Here is a 25789-nt window from a genome sequence, read left to right on the forward strand (position 1 = left end):
TCTTGTAAGGCCTGAAAGTTGTTAACTCCTTGCACCAATGTATGTACGTTATCTTCATTAAAATTAGCTATCTGTTTTCCCAAAAGACACCGTTCAGCATTATAATAAGGACAAGAGAACAAAATATGCTGCCAAGTCTCTGCCGCTCCACAAGAACACCATGGATCCGGCTCCAACCCTCGAGAATACAGTTTATCTCTGATCGACCCATGACCTGTTAGCAAAAAACTGGTATACATAGACGGACAGAACCACGACGACACCGGTTTAGTTTACCATTAGTAAAATCTGCCACAGGAATGATCTTCCTGGTTATCTCTCCCACCTCTGAAGAACTCCACCGTGCTCTCCATATTCCGACCAACCCAGTCCAAATTCGAAGTTTCTCCTCCTTAACTGTAGCTGTAAGATTCAATGACATCCCTAGATATTGTGCAGGAATACCTTTCCGCATCGCATACATCATTCCTCTATAGACCACATATAAATCCAGAGGTAACAATCCAGCAATCACCTGAAGTGCCACCGTAGACACAGTCCGTGGTGCATACAAATAAGTCAGTATCATAGAACGTTGCAACGACATTAACTTACGTTGGATTCTGGCCTTGAACACATCCGCAATCCACACACCGGCAGCATAAGCAATAATTGGTAAAAAGATCGTCTTGTAATATCAACTCATAGTTTTTTTACTAAGACCCCATTCTCTTCTTGAAATTCGTACAACTGAGTAAATAAACTTCTTTATTTTGTCATTCAAATGTGCAACATGTAAATGGAACCTCATCCTATCATCCAGTATCACCCCCAAGTACTTAATGTTGGACACAAAATGAATTTGGCTTCCGTTTAACACTACTCTAGGTGGGCGGTTATAATTAAAATGATTTTTAAATACCATGAATTTAGTTTTTGTGGATGAAATTTTCAACTTGTTCAAGGCAGCCCAATCAGCAAGGTCCACCAAAACTTCCTGTATTCTATGCTCCAACACAATTCTAGATCCACCCGGGACCCCCAAAATCAAATCATCCGCGTACGCCACACGGAAACAACTTATAGCTAGAGACTTCTGCAACCACTGATCCAGTACGGCATTTCAAAAAATTGGACCCAGCACTGATCCCTGTGGACATCATCGGCCTACATAATAGCTATACATTAGGTGCTTCGCACATACCTTTACCAATCTATCTCTAAAATATGAACGTATTACTCCATATAAATACCGGTCACAGCCAGACCTCCTCAAAACACTCAGAACACTCTCCCACCACACGGAGTCAAAAGCACCTTCAAAATCTACAAACACAACCAAAACATATTTCTCGGAAGAGGACTTCACATGATTAATTAATGTCAATATTGCCTCCTCGGTCGAATTACCCTTCTTGAAGCCAAACTGAAAATTCGATATAGCATTACCAACAGTCAGGACTTCAACTATTCTAGGAAGCAATAACCTCTCGAACAGCTTACCGAGGTTTGATAAAAGCGAAATTGGCTATAAGCTCGAGGATCGTCACGAGGCTTACTGGGCTTGTGTAGAATCTTGAGAAGAGCCACTTTCCACGATGTCGGGAACACTCGCTCCAACAAACATTTATTATACATTTTGAGCAATACATCTGGGCAGACCTCAAAAAACTTCAACGCAATTTTATTTTCTAACAGATCCAACCCTGAACATTTTTTAGTGTTCAACCTCGCGGTGGCTATCCCCAGCTCAAACAACGAAAACAAACTTATCTCCGATGAACCATCATACACCAGATTACTCAGACGTATTCTGGCCTGATCAACTGTATCCGACTCCAACACATCCTCAGGAAAAAGTTCCCCAACTATCCGTTGAACAGTACTAAACCAATCATCAGTTTCCACCCCTTCGGTCACCACAGTATTGTAAATTTCACCTCGTACCAACTTATCCCGTGATATTCTGTAAATCAGACCCCAAGGGTCCGAATTTCCCACCTCCTTGACCAATTTCTGCCAGCATTCCTGCTTGGCTCGAGCAATTTCTTTGTGATACTGTCGTCTTAAAGATCGATAATCGGTCATCATTGGGCGTTGTTTTTCGTGGACGACCACCACGTTCTTTCTCTACAGCTGTACCTGTCGTTCTTCGCCGAGCACACACGTGAGATAATGCTATGGGCGATACCGAACTCTGCAGCCACACTCTCCGCATTTCGACCTTCTTCGAGCTTCCCAATTATTTGATCCCGATAAAATCATCCAGATGTTGTCTACTGGCCATTTCGTTGTTTGTAGCTCTGTGTGAAACCAATCGAACGTCTGTAACAATCGTGCTCACCATTCGGTAATTTGCACATTACTGCTGAACTGCTGCTTTTATCTGTTTATGTGAATCCTCTCATCACAATTCAAATTTGTGCATGTGCACTAGCTTTCTACTGAACGGCCACATGCTGTTTCGTTTGATTTTGTGGTTGTAACCTTTAGAAATAGTGTTGGTCTTTAAGTTCTGCACACAAGCGTATTAAAGCCTGATAGGATCATAGGAATGCTAAAATCAGTGGACTGGAAGGCGATCTCTCAAGGCTGCTGAGGAAACGTTAAAATGCATCTCCCATCTCAGAAAAATTGCCTTGGCGGGGGCTTCGAAAAAGATTAGAACCTCTTAGTGGACCAAACTATGATTCACAGAAACCCTTAAACTTTTTATTCACAGTCCAGCAATGATCCTTCAGGATCTTTTAGAAGTTTCCGACCCCGATTAACTCCATCAAGTGCAAAAAAAGCAAAAGTAGTGTTCATGCGTGCTAAGAGACAACCTCATCGACACATTCTTATGGTCGGATTGCCACCTCAAAGAGAATTTTTTCTAAGTCAGGTAACGACTACTGTCTGGACTGGAATGCGCTCCCGGAATGGGCAGATCAAACCTTTCTAGGAATGGCCTCAGATGCCCTTACCCCGCAGGGATGGTGAATTTATTCCAGTAACTAATAAAACTCTGTTCTCCTCCATCAGCCTCACCAAAGAAGATTTTGTCTGTACAATGATCAACTGCCAAGAAAAATATACTGTCTAACCCGATGTATTTCCTTTATTCATAGTAAAAATTTGCAGTCTAGTTATAGCTCCTGCTCACCTACAGCCCATACTAAAAAATAACAGACATAAATCCGACTCCCTGACTCTTCTTCTCTCCCCAGCGGTGGAAGAAATGACCGTATAATAGTGTTGCCACTGCATAAAAGCACAGACCATAAAAATGAAGCTTTTCGCTGCATGATTTAATGTGGCAGGTCAAAAATTTTCAAGTACAGAAAATGGCCCTCGGCATTTCTCTAGTGAATACCACTTGTTTACAATAATGATAATGTAGTATCGGTATTACACTCAGCAGAGCTGAAAATTAAATCTACTTTAAGTAATTGTCACCCAGAGTAATTACATGTCTCTTAAGTGGTTTTAAATGCCACACAAGCAATGATATTCTAGAATTTGATTCATTTTTTTATTTTTAAGAAAACAATCTTCGGTGTACAATGTATTTTAAAGATATACGCCTGTAAAGAGATGTTTAAAATATTATAAGTAATAATTAAAAATGTAACGATGAATGTTTAAAATAAACCCCGGGGGCTCACATCTGGTGAGTATGGGCTTGGCATACCCAGGGTCCTGAGCTGGATATCATCATTCTTCTCTTTCTTGGTGATTCCCTTCTACTTTTGACTCTCTCTCTCTCTCTCTCTCTCTCTCTCTCTCTCTCTCTCTCTCTCTCTCTCTCAGGGTTACTCAGGAACTTTTTTTTTTTTCCTGGTGCAGCATAAGCCTCAGGCTTCCTTGCATCATATGGATATTAATAATAATAATAATAATAATAATAATAATAATAATAATAATAAATTTCGACTTCTCGTTACAAATCTATATCTTTTAATTTTAGACGTTTGCTTGTACCATAAAGTACAAGCATTTATTATTAATTATAACTATATCTTTTCTTCTTTCTTGACTAGCACTCCTTTTCTAATAATCGCTAACATGAAACAGTCACCTTGTCAGCTGGTGTCACGTGAATCACTGAACGCGCTTGTGTTTCTCAGTTCAATAAAAAAAAACGCTTGATATGGGCGAACACATATGAGGACGCCCTAGTCCCATGATGGAAAATTCCATTTTATGCCTCCTGTTGTCAGCTTTGTGCTTTGGTAAGGAAATTTTCATTTTTACATTAAGCTTTTATAAGCGTATGTGTGTGTGTGTGTGTGTGTTTCTTTCTGCTTCCAAATTGCATATCAAATGCAGTTTATTCTGAGGAAGGAGTCAAAAATAACAACCACCGTTTAACGGAGTTGATGAATTTATGCAGTGGCAATATTAATCACTTGATTTCTTGGTTGGCGAAAAATCACGTTTTGCAAAATACAGATTTTTGTGAAGTTTGCAATCTTGAAATGTGGCTTACAAAAAGTAAATGTAAAACTGATATGTTTAGATGGGGTTGTAGGAAACTTACCGTAAAACGAAGAGTATTAGACATAAATCATTTTTTGATGATAGTAGATAATCGTTATCTCAAAATTTATTATTTCTATACTTCTGGTCCCAAGATTGGTCTCAAGATCGCACTGCTCTTGATTTAAATATCAATAAAAACACTGTTATTGAAAAATGCAAAGATCTGAGGGAGATCTGAATGATATCAATAATTGATTCAGTTAGTTAACTAGGGGGAATATCAGAAAATGGAATATCTATCGAAGTTGAAATTGATGAATCAGCATTTTTCAAAAGAGAATATAATAGAGGACGATTAATAGGAACACAATGGGTTTTTGTGCATTCGAAAGAATTACCAAAGGATGTTTTTTTTTTAGTTCCGGTAGAAAATAGAGATAAAACAACTCTATTATTCTATAAGAGAAAGAATATTGCCAGGTACAAGAATCATCAGTGATGGATGGCCTGCATATAAAGATCTCTACTGAGACATTAATTATACCCATGATGAGGTTCTTTATCGCTATAATTTTGTTTCTCCAGATGATTCAAGTGCTCTTACTCAAAATATTGAAAAACACTTGGTTACATGCCAAAAGAAAATTAAAATACCAATTTGGAACACAGGATAGTCTACTAGAGGTTATCTATATGAGTTTCTATTTAGAAGAAAATTTTCTAAAGAAAAATTCTTTAATTACCTTATTTTAGAAATAAATAAATTAGAAAGGTAAATTTTTTTTTGTATTTTGAAAGTTTCAATTGAATTTTTGATAATTTTTTATTTGTTAAAAAAATTTTCTAACTTTTTTAAGCATATATTTTTTATGGCACCCATTAATAGGATTTAACCTTCATTTTTTGTACGGATTTAAAAAGGGTGGTAGATGACTTTCATCAACCGGTGAAATACCACCACTTTGCTTATTGGAGGCTTGAAGTGGTGAAACCCATGTTTAGTCTCTAGAGCAAAGTTTCCAGCATCCCCCTCCCCCCAATACTTCTCCTTCAACCCATGCACGGTACTAAGCACTATAGGTTTTGATACCTTTCGTGTTTGGGGTTTTCATAAAAAAAAAAAAAAAAAAAAATATATATATATATATATATATATATATATATATTATACATAAAAAGTTATTTATTTTCTGTTTTTAATATAAAGTAAATATCTGAAAATCTAAATTAGAGTCGAAATTCAATACCTCCTCATCATATGCTTCTTGTGTGCCTATTTTGCGAAGCAGTTCTTTAGGTAAAACAATTTTTACAACGCTTTCCAACTCTTTTGAGCCCACATTTTGCGATTTGATTCAACTATTTAAAGCTATGACCCAACATGTCGTTTGTCCGCGAGTGTAACTACCTATTGAAATTGTTGGGTTCCCCTCAGGGGAATCCCTGAACGGTCATGTCGCTTTATATCCCATACCTGGGTTTGCCAATACTGACCAGATGTGAGCCCCGGGGGCTCACATCTGGTCTCACATCTGGTCCTGAGCTGGATATCATCATTCTTCTCTTTCTTGGTGATTCCTTTATACTTCTCTCTCTCTCTCTCTCCTTCAGGGTAACTCGGGGAATTTTTTTTTTTTTTTTTTTTTTGGCTGGTACAGCATAAGCCTCAGGCTTCCTTGTACCATACGGCTAATAATAATAATAATAATAATAATAATAATAATAATAATAATAATAATATATATTTCAATAAAACATTTCAATTATGAAATTCCTTTCTAATTCCTTTCCTTTTTGGTAATAAATATATTAATTCTCTTGAAAATACAGTATTTAATTTCCAAATAACCGTAATTTTCTAATGCCCTCGAATTCACTTAATATATGGTTACATTTATTTGAAATTAAAAGAGTAAGGATTGTCTCTTTTAATTGTCATTTATTATTATTATTATTTTTATTGTTTTGTTAAAGAAGAGATTTAGTCTACGTAGAATAGGGGAAACATAAAACCAGGACGAAGCTATATATCCCAGTCCCCACCACGAGATTTTTGAACTTTGCTGAAGATCCTCACATGATCTTCAGCAACCTTTTTTTAATTCGAAAATGAGATTGAAATGATTATTAATAATTTTAATATTCAAAACCTTATTTAATTTTTAAATAATTATTCCCTCTGCATACTGATGAAAAAAAGTGAGCCTTTTCTGTACTGATGAAAAATTACGAGTTATTCTCAATTAATTTCTCTTTCTTCTCTCTTCAGCAAACAAATCTCCATTACGTGAACCTAGGTTGCACAATGAAATCAAATCGTCCATAAGTGCGAAATTCTACCAGAGAGAGAAAAAGTATGAAGCTACTTATTTCTTCAATGGCACGCGAATAATTTTTATTCACTTGTCTATTTTTAATTTGTATTTTTATGTGTATAAAGATTTTCATTTTTCGCTTTGTCCTCAGTGAGCAGTAAATTTAAATTTGAATGATAAATAATATTTTGGTACAGCATTTCTCTGAGTATCTTGATTACGAAAATGAAAACGCCACTTTAGCATTTAAATACTGCGTTACAGCAGACAGATACTCTCAGGTCTCAATTTTTTTTCTTTTTATATACTGTATATATATTTTTTCCAGGTTTCTTCAAGATCTACGATCTTGAAGAAACCCGGAAAAAAAATTAAAAGCCTTGAAGAAACCCGGAAAATACCTCCTATCTGCAATATCCAGACGGTATACTCATGTTTCATTGCTCAGTTGCTCAAATGCATGTAACATAACATAATCCAAAAACAGAAAGCAAACCGAAGATTAACATGTTAGTGTGCTTCCCTCCCACCAGGAATCCAAACCAAATTTATTCTGAACGAGAAGGTACTAAGGTCCATCTGCGTAGCTGCCATATGAGTTGGCGGCCACTCAGTACCACTATTTAGTATACCATTCAGTCTAGTCCGATGCAAAACAAATTTACTGTGCTTGGAAAGGGGAATTCTTAGGGTACCTCAGCGAGACAGCTCTCATTTGGATCAGCCATCTTGAAAAATTATTGAAAGAGATTCCATTATTCGCCACGTTGAAAGAAGCGGAAAGTAAGCACTATCAGTCATACTTAAAGCTTCTTATTAGTTAATGATATCTATTAATGGAAGTTAGACTGATTTAATCTTGCCATCTAGTAATTTTCAGGGTGTTTGTTTCCATATTTCAGTTGTACAAGGAACTGCCACACAGAACGAAGAATGGTTGTCTACCGTACAGCGTCTTCGAGATAACCTGTTCAAAAACTATAATAAAGAAACTCGTCCAGTGAAACATCACAGCAATACAACGATTGTGCATGAATCAATCGTTCCTCTACATCTGTTATATCTGGTAAGAGACAGTACCTTTTAATAGCTAGTAATACAGTAAGATGTTTATTACCCCAATAAATCACAGATATATAGAAATCAATTAAATTAAGAGTATCATTAATTCTGTGCTGATTTATATTTTATTTAGGATTAATAACCTATCATTTAAGATTAAAAAAAAAAAAGGAAAAAAAAGTAGCACCTGTTATCCAGAATCAGGAACGGATTAATGATTTTTTGACCAGCAGGCGGAAATTTATTATACGTTTACATCGTCCATGACGCTCCATAATGGCGCCTCCCCAGGGTGTCGCGACGCACAGTTTGAGAACCGCCGCTGTCATATGGTATAAGGATGAATCAAATGAAAACGAAAATTATTATTCTTTATATCCTGTTCATAAAATCCTTTTGGATGCATCATTTGAAGGCTACCTTCACTTACTTGGCGGCTTGATCACCGATGGCTTGGGCTCACTGGCTCTTGACTTGTCTGCACTAGTCTTGCCTCCACTCGTCCTCACTGGTCTCACAATTGGCCCGCTTTTATGTCCGTAATTCTCCCAAAATGTTTGGGCAATTCCGGCATCTGATTGGATGTTGAGGTAAGGATTCATGTCCCACACACTTGGACAACACGTGATAGAGAAATAAAGTAAAGTGACCACGACACGCGTCCTGGTATGTCTGAATCTCGCTGAGAATGTACAAACAAATGCTCTGCATTGCCTTTTTAGGAATGGAAGAGTGATATCTAATGCATATGAATGCTTGTTACATGTTAGAAGTATTCCTTACTCACGTGAGCATCATGGTTTCTATCCCTCTTCCGCGTTTGCGCTAGCATTTTCCTCTCTTGAGACTCTTTCTTGAGCTTCTTCTTCTTTATCTATATGAGCGAGCTAACTTCTCTGACCCTATCTGACCTCCCAGCGGAAATCGCTAGTTATCTAGTAATAAGGCTTATGTGGATTTTTCTGCCCTAGTTACGAGAGGAGATTTTGGTATCTTTAAACCACACTTTTGAGTAATATTTACTTAAAATAGCTTGTTTTCCTTTTAAACTGGAAGAATACTAGTGAATACGGTTTCGTATAGATTTATTAATAAGTAGGTCTTAAAAGAGAAAAAACAGGAAGGTAATTACACTGAGTAGACAGAAATCATGGGATACTTCCCTAGTAACGGGCAGGCCCACCTTTCGCCCAGATAAGGGCAGTTAAACGGCGAGGCGGTGAGCCCACTAGTTCACAAAAGCGTTCCACAGGTATTTCCATCCATGTGTGCTCCACCGCTGTCTATAATTCTGTTGCATTCCTGGGTGGAGGATCCAAAGCTCGAACGAACCTTTCCACAGCATCCTCCCAAAGATGTCCACAGGGTCCGTGTCAGGTGAACGAGTTGACCATTCCATAATGGTAAAATCTGCAGATTGTTCTTCGAACCATGTTCTAGTCACCACGGCTCTGTGGGGAGGCGCATTGTCCTGCTGGAAGAGTCCATTGCCCTGTGTATGCACGATGACCATGAAGGGATGCAGATGGCCTGTAAGGATGGACACTTAAGTTGGACCGTTCAGAGATGCATCAAGACGTACAGGAGGTCACAACTTGTCCAGTTGAACATGCCCCAGACCATTACTACCGTCCACCTGCCTGAACATGATGGGTGCATAGCTTCGTGCGGTTTCCGCTAGATACGGACCCTCCCATCTGCTCGAAATAACTGGAAATGGAACTCATCGGAGCAGGAGACCCGGCTGCAATCATCCAAGGCCCAGTGCCGATGTTCTTTTCGCCCAGTTGAGGTAGGGCCCTGTGTCGTGATGCTAGCAATGGGACTCTCATAGTTCGGAGTCTCCCATAACCTATTGCAGCTAATGATCGCCTGATGGTCTTGGTGGAGATGTTTCTGGCACCTCCCTCTTTGAAGTCGGCTGTGATTTATGCCACTTGCCTGAAACAATGTGGTACAGACGTTGACGGCCGCGTTCTTCCATCACCTTTCTCCACCCACAGCACTGTCCACAATGAGATGGTCTGCGCGGATAGCACAGTGGTATCGTCACCGTCCTCCCCACACCGGGTGGAAAAGGTCTGGGTTCGAATCCCGTCGATGACGCGAGGAACTTTAATGGGCTTTTTTCACTCCGTGGCTGGGGTTTTTTCGTCCAGCAAAACAGGCAAATCGACCATAGAACATACGCAATTTACAGACACAAATACGGGTTAATGTATTTAATTACGGGCAACCCTAAAATAATAAATAATAATTTTTTTGTCCACAATGAGATGTTATTCCCGAAACGGGGTGTTCAGATATACTCTTGATATTGTCGAACGGTTAGTGCAATTTCTGTACCAACTCTTCGATAGAGTGACCTGTACCAACTCTTCCATGCGTCAGTCACCCACTATCATCCCTCTTTCAAAGTCGGTTAACTCACAACGTTTATCCATACTGACATCGAATTATCATCTACGTGAATGCAGCGTGTGTATATACCTGCCAAGCGGTGGGTTCGTCCAATAGCGAGAGAGGTGAGAGCGTGGCATTGCCCAGGAACCAGGTATCCCATCAATTCTGTCCTTTCAGTGTAAATCAATAAAGATTAATTGACATAAAAAAATTAAATGAGGGGTAGGAACATTTAAACAGGAGGGGAGAATTTAGTCCACTCGTAACAAAATAGAGAGAGGAGCAGAATTCATCACCAAACTTTTAAAAATAAGTAAAAAGTAAGTATTTTGTTAATGACGTTATTGTTGTTTTATATGGAATGCTAAGAGACCATAATATTAGAGGTGTTGTAATTTATTGACACAAAAGAAATGGCTAACCAATTTTGCAAAAACGTGCCTTTTTAAATTTGTTCAAAAAGCTGATTCTGCACGATATTTCATAAGCATAATGACGGCGATATTAATCTGATTTCATTATTTTTAGGATGAACTGGAGAGTGTTATGATTATGGATGTTTTGTTTATACTGGTAAGTTTTGAAAATTATTCATTTTTTGTATTCAATCATGAATAAGAATTTCATATATTTAGTTATAATTATTACTATTAAATATTTAAAGTATTTGGGGAATAATAAACAATTGTGAACTCTGTCTGTTAGCAGGATTGGTGCTTTATGCTTTACGATTTAAATCTCAATAAAACTTTAAATTTATGGGAATTCAATGTATGGGTTCAAGGTATAAACAATCATTCCTGGCCATTAAGAGCTTGTAGAACAGAATTATCAAAATTATCTCGTTGTACAAGAAAGAGTATCCACAAATGTTTTTTTTTTCTTGAAGTATAAGGATAAGATTTTTTTTTTGCAGATTTTAAAAAGGATTGTTGTTAACATGTATACTAAACATGGTTTTATGATATTCAGTAATGTCAATGGGAAATTTTTAATTACGCTTATGTCTCCAATATCAATCTGGATGATATTTTAACTTTCATAGCAAATGCACTAACGTATTAAGTGTTTTTGAGACATGGAACTTTTTGTATAATTTAGGATAGTTATTGTATTCCTTAATGAAATACAAGAATTAGGAAATGTTTACAAAATATCCTTAATGCTACAAGAATTAGCAAAAGCAAGAAACAAACGCATGTCCTCGCTGATAGTGCTGTGGTTGCGATGATTGCTCTTTCACGCCCTGTGGAAAAGGCATGGGACTACATTTCGTCGAGAGACAAGACAGTTTTTACGAAAGGAATTATTCACATTGTGGCAAGTTGGTCAGTTTTGGGCGAGGGTTACAGGTTACCTCCCTACAAAAGTTGGATTTGTTATCTACTAAAACAGGCAAACCGAATACAAGGTGCATGCAATTTACACACACAATTCACTGATGCATAATAGCCTTGATTGCCTTGTAGCAGAAACAAACAACAACATAGATTTTGCCCAACCCATTTAGCTTTAACCTTGATCTTCTTTGGTTTGTATACTTTTGAAGGCAGATTCTGTGTAACAGTTTCGGAATTTTAAGAAAGTGAAATGCCATTTTAGGTTAACAAAAAGCAAAAAAATGCCCCACGTGCTCTTTTTAAAATTATTTTCCGTTCTAAGTAGTTGTTATTGTTCTGTAAGAAAGGCTTCTCAGAAGTATTTAAATAAAATACTAAAGACATTAAGTTTTTCAAAACAAAAAAAGGAGGCGGAGAGAAATACGATCTAATCTATAATCCATATATTATTATATTCATTAAAATGAATCATAAATCTGAACTCAACTTCCATTAGAACGTTGGTTTTATGTTAGAAAAGAAAGTTAGGACAATAGGAAAACACTGATGTGAAGAATGTTGACATTGTTAAAATATAAAATCCTTTTACTAACTAAAAAAACGAAATTGCAACTGTTTATGAAAAATTATAATAATCTTAAAGTTTTGATTAATAATTTGTAATCTGTTAACGATTAATTGAGACATTCCAGGAATCATGTATGTCACTAAATAGATATGGAGATAGTCCCCTATAGTGTGAATAATATATTAGCAAATATTGATTTTTTTAATTAGGAACACTTGTTCTCAATTTAAATTTTACTTAAAACGATATTTTGTGTTTAGTGAATTTATTTATTAATTTCATTTTGTGTTGAGTTTTAATCTAATTTTCATTTATGGAATCAATAATTTTTTGATAAACAGTTGCACAGGGGAATTGTATTAGTTGGGAAAAAATGTTCAAGATTATTTAGCTTAGAACGCGACTGGGTGTTACAAGTACAACACCCAGAGAAGGTTTCCATCCTTCTCCTTGAGGTTCCATCAGAACTCTGGATATATCAGGGATATCGATCTTCCGCATCATGAGTTGAGACGAGGCAGTAAGGTTCCTAGCAGCAACAAGTTATCATGGGACGACTTTCTGGTTGGTAAGCATCACTTACTTGGAGACGGTTGGTGGACTCTGAGTAACATTATTTAACCATCAAATAATCTGTTATTTAATGTTGTGGAACTCTGGGCAGATCACTAGGTGGGGGGGGGCAGAAGACAAAATTATGGATGGATACATGAAGTCTCATGAATGCATCCATGAGTATATTATTTAACATTTTGCCGTATGACAGATAGTAGTATCCCCTGCAGTCCTATATCATTATTTCGGCATTGTATATGTGCCGGAATTTTCCTGTTTGAATTTTATTAATTTGGATAGTTATGCCATTCTAATTTTTTCAGTAAATATTATGTTATCTGATTTTCTGAGGCCAAATGAGTTGAAGCAGACTCATTTCAACAACAGCTGGGTACCGTCTCGAGTTTTTGGAGACTTGTTTTGGGTCATCAGAATATATAAGGATCTTGAGGTGATAGATTATCGGGATGATTGGAAAGGAACGACTCAATTGCGATTGCAAACAACAAGGCGGAGGGAACTCCTTGTAGAACTTCTCCCGAAGTGGTATATTCATGCAGGAATTGTTGGTGGACGACTAAAAGCTGCCTTTTCTGAAGGTTGGCTGCCAAGATTAGAAGAATATTTCCATTGACGTCGAAATAAATTTGTGGAATATTAAGAACAGTCGGAACAGTGACTTTATCAAAGTTAGACTTGATGTCAAGGAAGTTGACGTCAATTTGGGATTTGTTGCCGAAGACTTCCTGAATTCTGACTAGCATGCCAAATGATTGGTGATTGTCGATCTTTTATTGATAGTTGTGTGGAGTTAAGGAATGGCTGAAGGACCTACCTGCTCACCTCTTGCTCAACTATATGTTAGCTATAGTCGAAATATTTAAACAATCACATTAATCAGCCTAAATAAGTGAGGTCCGTGCTGTTTTATCATTTACAAGCGACACTAGAAACAAATGTTGCTTTGGTATGCTTTTCATTAAAACCATAATGAAATTTTATTTCTGTCCTGTACCATTTAAAAAACGGAATGCCTCGCATTTCAAATTTCAGAATTACCTTGTGTTTCTTATTTTCCTACGTTTCATAAGAATAAAGCCCCTTATTATTTTTTGCATTATATGTGTTTTTCTTTCGTTTTCTAGATCTGGACTGATGAGCGACTGAAATATAATCCGCTTGACTATGGAGGTATAAACCGCATCAACGTAGCAGAGCATGAAATCTGGAAACCAGACCTTACCATTTACAACAGGTAATGATATCTATAGCTAAGAAATGTAGCCAATAGGACTCATTCATGTTCGCTGACAATTATCATGTTTATAGAAATCATAAAATGCATCTAATCTTAGATTTTTTTTTAAACTTCGAAACGTGTAAACTTTATTTACTTGGAAGAGCGGGTCTACGTGATTGTTCATTATTATGTTAATGAATTGATAGATACTACACTATCATATCACATGATGGATTAATTAATTTATTGTTGAAATGATTAAAGGACTGAACCACTTCAGTGCCAAACACTTAAACAATTTTTGGCTACGTTTCAGGAATTCACTGTTCTTGTTTTCAGGCCTGTTAATGTGATAGTGGAGTGGAGTGGAGTTTTTTCTCGTCCGGTTGGGGACGACTGGGCTTGGAGAATACCGGACCAAGAAACTCCACTCCAGTATCACGTTAACAGGCCCGGAGACGGGAAACAGCCAGTTCCCGAAACATAGTCAGAATTGTTGAAGTGTTTGGCATTGAGGTGTTGCAGTCCTTTAAATTGCATCATTTTAATAATAAATTACTTAATTTACAACATGATATATAATAATGTAGTATCTATCAATTTATTAACATAATGGTGTAAACTTTACTATGCGGAACGCTAGTGGCATAATGGATATTTGTACTCCAGTCATGAATATATCCAAATATACTGAATATATTGGAGAACTTAAGTATTTACAATACTCCAGATCTTGCTACGTCCTTTTAAGCACACCGGTGTGCAGTATACTATGCTAAATACAGGTCATTAAAGCAACTTTGATTTTGAATGGTGATTGTTGTAGGATTTTAGGGGCATCAACAACTCAGTAAATTTTTGTGGTTGATTTATTATTATTATTATTATTAGCCATATGGTGCAAGGAAGCCTGAGGCTTATGCTGCACTAACCAAAAAAAAAAAAAATTCCCGAGTTACCCTGAGAGAGAGAGAGACGGAGAAAGAGAAGAATGATGATATCCAGCTCAGGATCCTGGGTGTGCCAAGCCAATACTCACTAGATGTGAGCCCCTGGGGTTAAATTTATTGTTAGCTGGACGAAAAACTCGAGTTTTCGGTTGAAAAAAAAACCATGTTACCCTTACCTGAGACCGACTAACTCAGCTACTTTGTGAAAAACCCGTAAAAATTTCTCGAGTCATTGACCTCAAGGGATTCAAACTCAACTCTTTTCCACCCGGTGGGGAGATGGATGATGATTATAACAACTGTGCTACCCTTTGTAGGGCTTTAAGAGCATCAGCGACTTAGGCCATATTGCTCCATGTACACTGGTGTTCAAAGAAAGCGCATCACTTAGGAATTTCGCATTTCTAACCCTTTTTCGCGGTGGTATCTTACATTAATGACTAGCATTACAAATAGAAATATAAACAAAAGATATTTATTAACAGTTAAGGCAAAGCTAAGTAATATTTGACAGGTCTCTCAAAATATTCCAAAATGAGCATTTGCAAATTTTGTACAATACGTTTTGTAAACATGACAATTGTGGCTGAAATGTTATCAGAAGCCCTCAGTTTTCATTGGTTTATCATTTTAAATGGAGAACAAAATGAAAAATTTACCAGGTGCAAATTAATATTTAGTTGAACCGCCTCTGGCCTTGATGACAACGCCACACCGTCGAGGCATTGACAAGATCAATTACTGAAGATAATCAACTGCTAGTTCGTGGTTCCAAATACGAATAATGAAGTTCACGAAGGGTCTTTGGTTTCTTTCTGGCAACTGCAGATTCCACACGATGCCCCGCGCCGTTTCCTGGCCAGCTAAGAGTTGTAATGGACCGTTCTTCACTTTTTCACCTGTAACAAATGTAAACACATTACTGTCGAACCTCTAACGCAGAAAGTAACTACAGAAGTGTCTACTTACACTTTTCGTCCGATGACAAGGAGCAGAGTCATCCTGAAAGATGCAGTTAATTGGCAGGTTGAAATGGTCTCTAATGGTTGGCAGCAATTTGCTTTCCAATATAGCCAGGTATCCATTGGGAATTACGGAACGTTTTATAAAATACGAAATACGAATATACGATACGAAATGCACCTCCTTATCATTTGGTTGGTAGGGAATTTCACTGTAGACACCATACAGTCTGGATGGTATTCTTCATCACGTGTACGTCGAATCATTTGTCTCCCATCAGAGCCATGCAGGTTGAATTTCTTCTCATCCGAGAAAATAACTGACTTCCACTGCTCGAGGATCCATTTGACATGCTCCTTACACCAAATTAATCGGGCGCCTTTTTCATTTTTCGTGTGAGGAAGGGCTTCTTTTTTTTTTGAAGTCCATTTTTGAAGAGGCTTCTACTGACTGTTACTGCACTTGCTACCACTCCTGTATGTTCTTCCCATTCTCTTTTCAGCTCAAATGAAGAAGCTTTACCGTTTTTAAGGCATAAGCACTTCAAAACGCGGTGCTGTTTTGGCGTAGAGACTTGTTCACGAAGGGTCTTTGCGTCCTGTTCTTTTTTCCCTATCAGCAGAACCAGTATTCTTGAGTTTGGAAAGAAATTTACTCACTGTCGACTGATTACAAGACACTCTATAAACAATATGACGGGAAGAACATTTTTTCTCACGTAAAGCAACAACAGCACTCTTTCTTCGTAGCATCAACTGCACGTAACTCGTCATCCTGACACAAGCAAGGAATGACTGCAACTATTGCAGCGCGTGCTTATACAGTATAGCTGAAAGTAACAGCTGATGCAATATTACATCATCACGTACGCGTGTCAATCTAATCTGATGCAATCTGTAAAAAAATATTGCCATATACTTACGTTGGACGACAATTACAATTTTAAGGAGTGATGCACTTCCTTTGAACGCCAGTTGTTGTTTGTTGTTTATTTGGAGCATTAGCAACTAAGGCCATATTGCTCCGGGATATGCGGTGGTCGTTCCCTGTCCTTTCCGCATCCTCCGTATTTGGTGGTGACGGGCTCGAACCCCGGTATAATCAAGAAGCGTGTGCTACGCACTGCTGCTCCTTCCCATCTGGCTACGGAGGTGTGTGTGTGTGTGTGTGTGTGTGTGTGTGTGTGTGTGTGTGTGTGCGTGCGTGCGTGTGTGTGTGTGTGTGTGTGTGTGTGTGTGTGTGTGTGTGTGTGTGTGTGTGTGTGTGTGTGTGTGCGCGCGCGCCAACTAACCAGCCATGCTGTGAAAAAAAAAAAATAATAATAAAATTCCTCGCGGCATGCGGAAAAGCCCTAGATTTGAATTCCGTCTTGAGGGAAGAAAGTTTTATGGACTTGTTTTTCACGTTGTGCTAAGTTAATTAATTTAATGCGAGTTCGTTTTTTCCCTTCTTTTGAGAAACCTGGATTTTTCATCCAACATTGCAGATAAATTGACCACAGAACTGATGCAATTTAAGAATACAGACAGTATAGACTCACATCTCATGGACTTAATTACTTTTGTGCAAGTTCTAAAACAAATAACATAAATTTAAAATCACTGCCGATAATCAGATTAACAATATTATTTTCTGCTGTTGCTTTCCAACACGTTTGGTATAGAAAGCATCATTTAGCAAATCCAGAAATGTTCTGCTACTGAGTGAGCTAATAGCTCATGAAACATTCTAAACCAAATGACTGTGAACGATATAACGAAAAGCTGTATGCAGACAAAAAGAAGACAAAGCAAAAATGCAGAAAAAGGTCAAATCAGAATATCGTATTATAAATTCTATTTTTAATGGCATCCCAGTTATTAAATTTTTCGAAATTTTTGTCATCAACTTTTGTATTTAGAGATTAACATTTTTTTTACATTTAATAATAAACAGGAAAATCCAACATTTGTTATATGACACTAACAGCATTCTATAATATTACTGTAATAATATTGTTAAATTCTGGGGAATATACATAAAATATCACAAAAAAGCAAAACAGAAAACTAGAACGTTACAAAAACAAAAAAAAAAAAAGTGAAGGAAAAAAAACAGGGAAGGAATGGTTATGGTTCTTTTATAGTAAACACAATAAACCTACAACTGCTACAGTTGTAAAAATTATGTTCTTAATATGTAATAAGAATATTTTTATGCAATGCAAGATGCTGATGTTTTTGTAATATGGAAAAAAAAAACAAAAAAACATTTGTTTTTTCTGACAGCCATTACAGCAATATCGATCCTGCGGGCTATACCAATGCTTTCCTTCACCCAGACGGAAAGATCTTCTGGAATCCACCAGGCACTCTAACAACAACCTGTTCCTTAAAGTTCAATGACTACCCTGAAGATCAACAGACATGTGCTATTGATGTGGGCTCATGGTCACATGATGGCGATGCGATTGACTTATTTCTTTTTCACGAAAACGTTAATTTAAATGCCTTTTCAAACACCCATCCTATATGGAGCTTGACGAATGCTACTGCTGAGCGGATAGTTAATTACTACAATTGCTGTGAAGAACCTTATGTGAAACTTCATTTCAGTTTACAATTGCAACGAAGACCTCCAGCAAATCTTCAAGTTGTCTGGAGTCCTTTGATAGTGTCCATATTTCTCACGTTATCAATGTTTTGGTTGCCTCCGGATTCGGACAGAAAAGTACAACTGGGAGCATTTGCACTACTGCTCATGACGATGTGCCTGCTTTATATAGTCCTCTCCACGAAATCACCATTAGCATATGCACGTGCAGGTAATTATAATAGTATTTCTTATAAGAACATAGCCGGTAACCATACTTGCTAATTGCTTAATTCTGTTAAAATATCCTATGAGCAATGGTCCAAATTAATAATAATTGCAATACAATATAATATCATATATTATATTATATTATTTGTTTTATTATATTAATTGTTTTTGGGTTTCAAAGTCTCAAAGGTTAATTGTTTTTGGGTTTCAAACTAAACGGTACAGAGGGACTTTATTCAAATGGCAACATAGCACTGGCTGCCATGATACAGATGCATCACTGCCAAAGATGGAACTTGTACGAATTTAAGGCTAAAGTTTGATGCATTAAATAACGTATAGCTTCTCCTGAATACACACTGTCCTATCAGAACATAAAATAAATTTTCTGTTTATACTCCGGGACGACCAAACGGTCAGAGGAGGTCACAAGATAGACAGAATACAAGAAACAGGTCAGGAAACAGAATACAGGTCAGGCTATGGCGGCTGTCAAACGTTATAACCAAATAATGGGTACTTCTTCCTTTTGGTTCCAGTACCGTCGTCACTCAGTGAGGTATTGTACCATGTCTCCAGGATTGCATCCCGTAGATGTGCGATAGTCCGTAGAGGAGGACCCAAACGACCAACGTCCTAAAAAAAAAAAAAAAAAAAAAATTCAAATTATTATATTAAGGTAAGGTCACCCGTAATGTCTTACATAAACCTGTATTTGTGTCTGTAAATTGCGTGTGTTCTCTGGTCGATTGGCCTGTTTTGCTGGACGAAAAAATACCAGTTTCTGGGGAGAGGAAAAACCTTACTGTCTACGCCTGAGACTGACTAACTCAACGGAGTGAAAAAGCCATTTAAAGTTCCTCGCGTCATCGAAGGGATTCGAACCTGGTGTGGAGAGGATGGTGACGATACCACTGTGCTACTGCGCAGACGACCAACGTTCACAGCAAACATGAGACCAAAAATCAGAGAATAGGAATACTTAGACAAGTTAAAGCAGAACCTCCTCGCACTTAGCAAGAGACTACGCCGATACAAAGAGAGCTCCCAGAGGAAAATAAACAACCGAATCTTCGACGAAAACCAAAGAGCCTTCTGCAGCATTATTTTTTCCATCATGTCTGTATCAGACATGATGAGAAAAATGGAAAAGGACCACCCGAGCAGAAGACGATCGAGGGAGTTCTGGGGGATCATATGGAACAGTGAAGTAAGACATAACAGTCGAGAGCCCCTGGATAGAACCAGAACGGAAGAAAACCAAGGACGTACAAGAGATGAGAAAATAGAAAATTCAGGAAGAAGTACAACAGTCGATCAGGAATTCCCAAAACTAGCGAACCCCAGGAACAGAATATGTCCATAACTACTGGTACAAGGCCCGGGTTCGAATCCCGTCGATGACGCGAGGAACTTTAGTGGGCTTTTTTTCACTCCGTGGCTGCATCAGTCGATCTCAGACGTGGATAGCAAGGTTCCCCCCCTCAGAAACTCTGGTTTTTCGTCCAACAAAACAGACAAAATCGACCATAGAACACACGCAATTTACAGACATAATACACAATGCACGGCAGATGAATTTATATATTCGGGTGGCCTAATATAATAGTTTGGTTTTGTTTGGCTTGAATGATGTCGCCAAGAGAAAATACCAGAGTTTCTTACTCAAGGAATCGCATATCTGAAGGCGAAAGGCGAAGATACAAGAAACCTGGCGAAATTCTTGTTTATAGTCCGGCACGACCACCAGGTCAGTGGAGTTTACAATAAATAAATCAATACAAACGTTAATTGTATTTAGCAGTCACGGACTTGAACCCCGGTCCACTCAAAGAGCGTCTGCTACTGCACTCGCACTCCTGATCACTCGGGTATGTCACAGCCGATCACCTGTCTCCCAACGATATACAAGATGCTGACCAGCTGCATAACCAGGAAGATATCAGACCAACTGGAGAGCTAGAACATCATGGCCGAACAGCAGAAAGGATGCAAGGAGCAATTAACCATTGATGCCATAGTTATACAGCAAGCCTACAAGAAGCGCCGCTGTACGCATCGATTACCACAAGGCCTTCGACTCCGTGCCTCATAGCTGGCTAATAAAGACTCTGAAGACCTACAAATTCACTCCGACAATGATAAACTTTCTAGAAACAATCATGGCGAAATGGAGTACCACCACCAAGGTCTAGAATATCACAACCAAACCGAACCCCATCAGGTGAGGAATCTTTCAGGGAGTTGCCCTGAGCCCACTGTGATTCTTTCTAGCACTCAACCCGCTATCCACCATGCTCAACAACAGTAAGTATCGATATAACCTCAAAGAACGAAGGAAAACCCCGTACATTCTTTCCCACCTGAAGAAGCAGCTCCAGCAACTACTCCGGATCACTGAAGAATTCAGCAGTGATATCAGGATGTAATTTGGTCTAGAAAAATGAAAGACCTGCGGATTGCATCAGGAAAAATTAGTCTGCCGAAACTACTAGCTATAGACTGGAAGCCATGACAGGGGGAGAGACCTACAAATACCTAGGTATGGTGAAGGCTGAGCAGTTAGATCACAATGAGATCAAGGTCTGCCTGACTGAAAGATACTATCAGTGACTCAGAAGCCTGCACAAAGCAAAGCTGAGCGGAGGGAACACAGATAAAGCCATAAACACCTATTTGTTTTCATTCATTTATTAATTACACACAATATACAGTCTCAAGATTATGTACATCAAAGTACACTGAGTGATCACTGAATTATGACCACGCCTATGGAAACTGAATGCGACCCGTTGACCACGTGAGGAGTTAAGTCGACCTACGTAGCATAGATAAGGTGTCAGTGGTTCAGTAGGTAGTAAAATTCCGAGCGTGATGGGTAAAAGGAAGAATTTATCGGACTTTGATAAAGGACAGATTGTGGGTGCTCGACGAGCTGGTGCCTCGATTTTCCAAACGGCTGAAGTGGTGGGGTATTCGAGAGCCGAAAGTGTACCAGGACTGGCGTCAAAATGGTCAAACAACGAACTGACGGAAAAACTGCAAAGGTCAGCGAAAGGTTGATGTTAGGGGTGAGCGCTGGGTCCGACGACTCGTACAGGCGAATAGGCGCAGCACTGTTGAAGAGTTGACCACCCAATACAATATGGGCCAACCCGGAACAATATTTGGCATGACCATGCGTCGCAAGCTCGCACGTATGGGCTATACCAGCAGACGACCCCTACGGCATCCTCTCCTGACCAAGGTTCATTAGCATAAAAGACTCGCCTGGTGCAAAGAGCATGCAAGTTGGACGTTAGAAGACCAGAAGAAGGTGTGCTGGTCGAATGAGTCACGTTATTTACTCCACACCATGGATGGTCGTGTAGGGATTTGGCATCAACAACATTAGGCTTTTGATCCATCATGCATGGTATCAAAAGTGCAGGCCGGTGGAGGCGGTTGTATGGTGTGGGGCATGTTTCACTGGCAGGAACATGGTCCCGGTGCATGTGGAACAACGTATCAGTGGTCTCCGCTATCGTCAATTGCCTTCTGACTGTGTCGAACGCTTCCGACATCTTATTGAATCAATGCCACGTCGGATAGCTGCTGTACGGAGAGCAAAAGGAGGACCTACGAAGTATTAGGTAGGTGGTTATAATTCAGTGATCACTCAGTGTATATACATGATTTTTATACAAGATATATTTACATATATTGAGATGCTCTGTACATATCATTAAACATTCGTGTGTGTGTGTGTGTGTGTGTGTGTGTGTGTAACTGTGTTCTTTAATCAGGGTGGCTCCCAGGTATAAGCCTAACTCCACCTTGAAAACTTGTGAATGTGTATAATATTTACAAAGTAGGCCTGGAAAAGTATGTTGAATTACCTGAGTCTGGTTTTACTGTACCGCAATTTGCGCATGAAGTCCCGCACCCACTGCCTTAAACACCTATGCAGTCCCATTGCTAACAAACTCCTTTGGGTTCATAAATTGGAGGATATCATGAGAAAGATAAGGACAGTGATGGCCAAGACCTGCCAACACCATCCAAAGTCAGCCGTGGAGCTACTGAAAATAGCTCGTAAAGAATGTGGGAGTGGCCTAATAGACCACATCAAGAAGTAAAAGACAGCGATAGCTAACCTGAAGGATTATTTCCAGAAAAACACAGCAGCGTTCTACCAGGCCATAAGGAAGGTAGATAAGCGACATACCCACTCAACCTAAGCGAGGAGTGCGAATAACCTCCCGCCCAGATGGAACAAACGAAGCTAGAAAGAGGGGCAAAGAAGACAGTCCATGGCAGACACTACAATGACCTTCATCAAGACCACATGGGTAAAATGGATTCCAATGCATGTCTAACGAGCGGGACTCTCTTTCCCGAGACTGAAGGATTCATGCTTGCTATTCAAGGACTGGTAATCAACACCAGGAACTATGGAAAATACATCACAAAGGAACCCGGAGTGTCAGTCGACGGCCAAGTCGTATCGTTGACTGATGTCGATGATGCGTCCTCAGAAACGATCACCTCAGGATGCACGCCGAGAGAGAGAGAGAGAGAGAGAGAGAGAGAGAGAGAGTACACTTGTAGACACGATCAGGTAGCCAGGATATTACATCAGAAACTAGCGAGGAAATACTAGTTGATCAAAGAAAGTGTACCCCATCATAAGTACGAACCCCAGGCCGTACTGGAGATCCCCAACCGACAAGCTGTACTGGGACAGGGCCATAATAACGGACAAGACAATCCTGCGCAACAGACCGGACATGACCCATGTCGAGAAGGAAAAGGCTACCTATCTGATTGACATAGAGATGCCCAACACTGGAAATCTCCAAAAAACCCACGAGGAAAAGATTAGGAAGTACACGAACCTGAGACAGGAGATTAAAGGGATGTGGCGTCTTCAACAAATAATGACCATCCCGATTATCGTGTCAACCACCGATATGGTGCCTACATGACAGCTTATCGGCAATAGGCCTCCCAGAGAACATGTACAAGGAACTCCAGAAAGTCGCAATCCTGAACACACGTAGGATAGTCAGAGAGTTCCTCGACCAACAGTAACACCAGACATAACAACCATCCTGTGCACTTGGTACCAGTACCTGTCACGGGGTGAAATCCTATCAGGGAGAAATAATATAATAATAATCATAATACTATTTACATTCCTACAAGGTAGGTAATCATCTAATTCTGCTTTAAACTTAGTCAGACTCACTGCCTCCACCACTTTGTAAGGCAACTTATTGCAATATTTGACAACCGCTGTCCATATATGAACTTCATGAGACCAATTTGTTATTCCCAGAGATTTTATATTTGTGTTCTCTGTTTCATATCTCACTCTCGAGGACGAACAAACCTTCCTCATTCAGTTTACTCACTCTCTTCTTTGTACACCTCAATTTGATCTTCCTTTAGATGTCTGGTTGTCAAACTGTGCAGTCCCCTACCTTCTAAGTCGCTCTTCATATGCTAATCGCTTTTCACTCATCGCCAATCTGGTAGCAGTTCTCTGAACCTTCTCCAAAAGTTCTATGTATTTTAAGAACAATATTTCAAATGCAGTCTAACCATCGTCTTGTGAAGAGTGATAATGACATCCTTCTTCCTACTAATAAAGGTCCTATAAATCCCAGACAGGATACGATAAGCCTTCCTAACCGCTTGTTTATGCCGCATGGAAAATTGCATGTCAGATTGAATTATAATGCTTAATTCGTTTTCGCCTTGAGCCACTTTTAGCTCCTTTTCCATTAGCCTATACGCGATGCCAGGATTTCTGTTCCCCAAATGGCTGTTTCCCTTCCATTTAGAAGCATTAAACATTAGCGAGTGTTAAAAGCGAGAGCATTATAAAGGGAGTTAACCTACAATGTATTATATATTTTTTAAATGCATTTTTTAATGTTCCTTTAAGAGAGACATGTTTATCATTAAATTTTGGCATCTGAGAGGAAAAAAACCCTACTGATATTCACCAGGTGGAAGCACATTAATATGCTTCCTTTATTTTCTTGACATTTGAAAAAGATGTAAACTATAGTGTATTAGATTTGGCTACAACTCAAAAATGCTAGACAGTTCCTGGATATAGAGGATAGCAGTGGGGTATCCCGGTATCATCGTAAGGGGGGGGGGGGCAGGGCAACCAGGCTTTTGAGTTTTTTTAGAACGCCTCCTGCGTTCTTTTTCTTTAATTTAAAATTTTTGGTTGAGCTGGGGCATATGTCACCTCTGCCCACCCCAGAATACGCCAGAATATGATAGTCAGCAGGCGGAAGTAGTAATTTAATGGCCAAATAATGCAAAGAATCAAGCTTATGCTGCATTCACAAAAAAAAAAAAAAAAAAAAGAAGTAAAAATCCTATTGTTATCATGCGCTGTTGGAGCACAATAACAGTATGTAACTTTTCAATTCCTCCTCAAATTTTTTCCAAGTTATACAGTATATTTTGTATTTTTCATGACTGAAGTCAATGTTACGTTCGTTCGTTTAATATATGATTTCTTTTCAGTCTCGCCTTTGACCAACACGCTGTATACTGTCGCGTCAGCACTTCTGTTGGAAGTGTTAATCATCAATATTGCAAGGATCACCGGACCATATCGTCCATTTCCAGCTGTTATAAATATTTTAGCGGGAGTTGTAGGAAGAATATTCTGTCTCTGTCCTCCTGATGTTCATTCTACAACTGGTGATCGTGTTCAGCTGCGAGAAGACAATGAAAATGTAGGAAAGCAACCTTCTCCTCAAGAAGAATGGTGCCTTGTTGCTACAGCTGCCGACCGTTTACTCTTTTTGATATATTCTGTCATTTTAATAGCAATCCATAAAATCCCTTAAGCTTCGCACTTTAATGCTTCCACCAGCTCTTAATCTACAGTATGTGTAATATTGTACAGCAAGCATTCTGGTCACTCATATCCACTGAAATTTTGGTATTGGGGGGTGGAGGAAGACCCATTTTATAACATTGATCTTTCACAGTTTTGTTAATGTTTTTTTTATGATGTTTGCATACTGATTTTACAGTGGTTAATATAGTACTGCTTGGAATCAAACGGCTATTAATGGACATAATTTGAGGAAAAACATAAGCGCAATAAATATAATTTGTTTATCTAACCATGT

General features: G+C 38.7%; 1 protein-coding gene across 1 annotated transcript; it reads left to right on the plus strand.

The window, feature by feature from the left end:
- The first annotated feature begins 4097 nt into the window (after positions 1-4097).
- On the plus strand, positions 4098-25754 carry LOC150089247 (neuronal acetylcholine receptor subunit alpha-3-like). The gene is made up of 6 exons (XM_090390402.1): positions 4098-4193; positions 7661-7824; positions 10752-10796; positions 13832-13941; positions 18107-18642; positions 25173-25754. Exons 1-6 carry the CDS (start codon positions 4145-4147, stop codon positions 25499-25501), a joined length of 1233 nt encoding a protein of 410 aa, XP_090246528.1. The 5' UTR covers positions 4098-4144; the 3' UTR covers positions 25502-25754.
- Positions 25755-25789: the final 35 nt, after the last annotated feature.

This window comes from Mastigoproctus giganteus, chromosome 2 (assembly GCF_048544385.1).
Source record: "Mastigoproctus giganteus isolate SK-2022 chromosome 2, ASM4854438v1, whole genome shotgun sequence".
NCBI lineage: Eukaryota > Metazoa > Arthropoda > Arachnida > Uropygi > Thelyphonidae > Mastigoproctus > Mastigoproctus giganteus.

What these genes read in the sequence shown, in the direction of transcription:
- LOC150089247 (XM_090390402.1), top strand. Translation starts at nt 4,145, where the DNA reads ATGATGGAAAATTCCATTTTATGCCTCCTGTTGTCAGCTTTGTGCTTT. An exon ending in GTTGTCAGCTTTGTGCTTTG is followed by an intron (nt 4,194 to 7,660) that starts GTAAGGAAATTT and finishes TCCATATTTCAG; the next exon opens with TTGTACAAGGAACTGCCACA. An exon ending in CTCTACATCTGTTATATCTG is followed by an intron (nt 7,825 to 10,751) that starts GTAAGAGACAGT and finishes CATTATTTTTAG; the next exon opens with GATGAACTGGAGAGTGTTAT.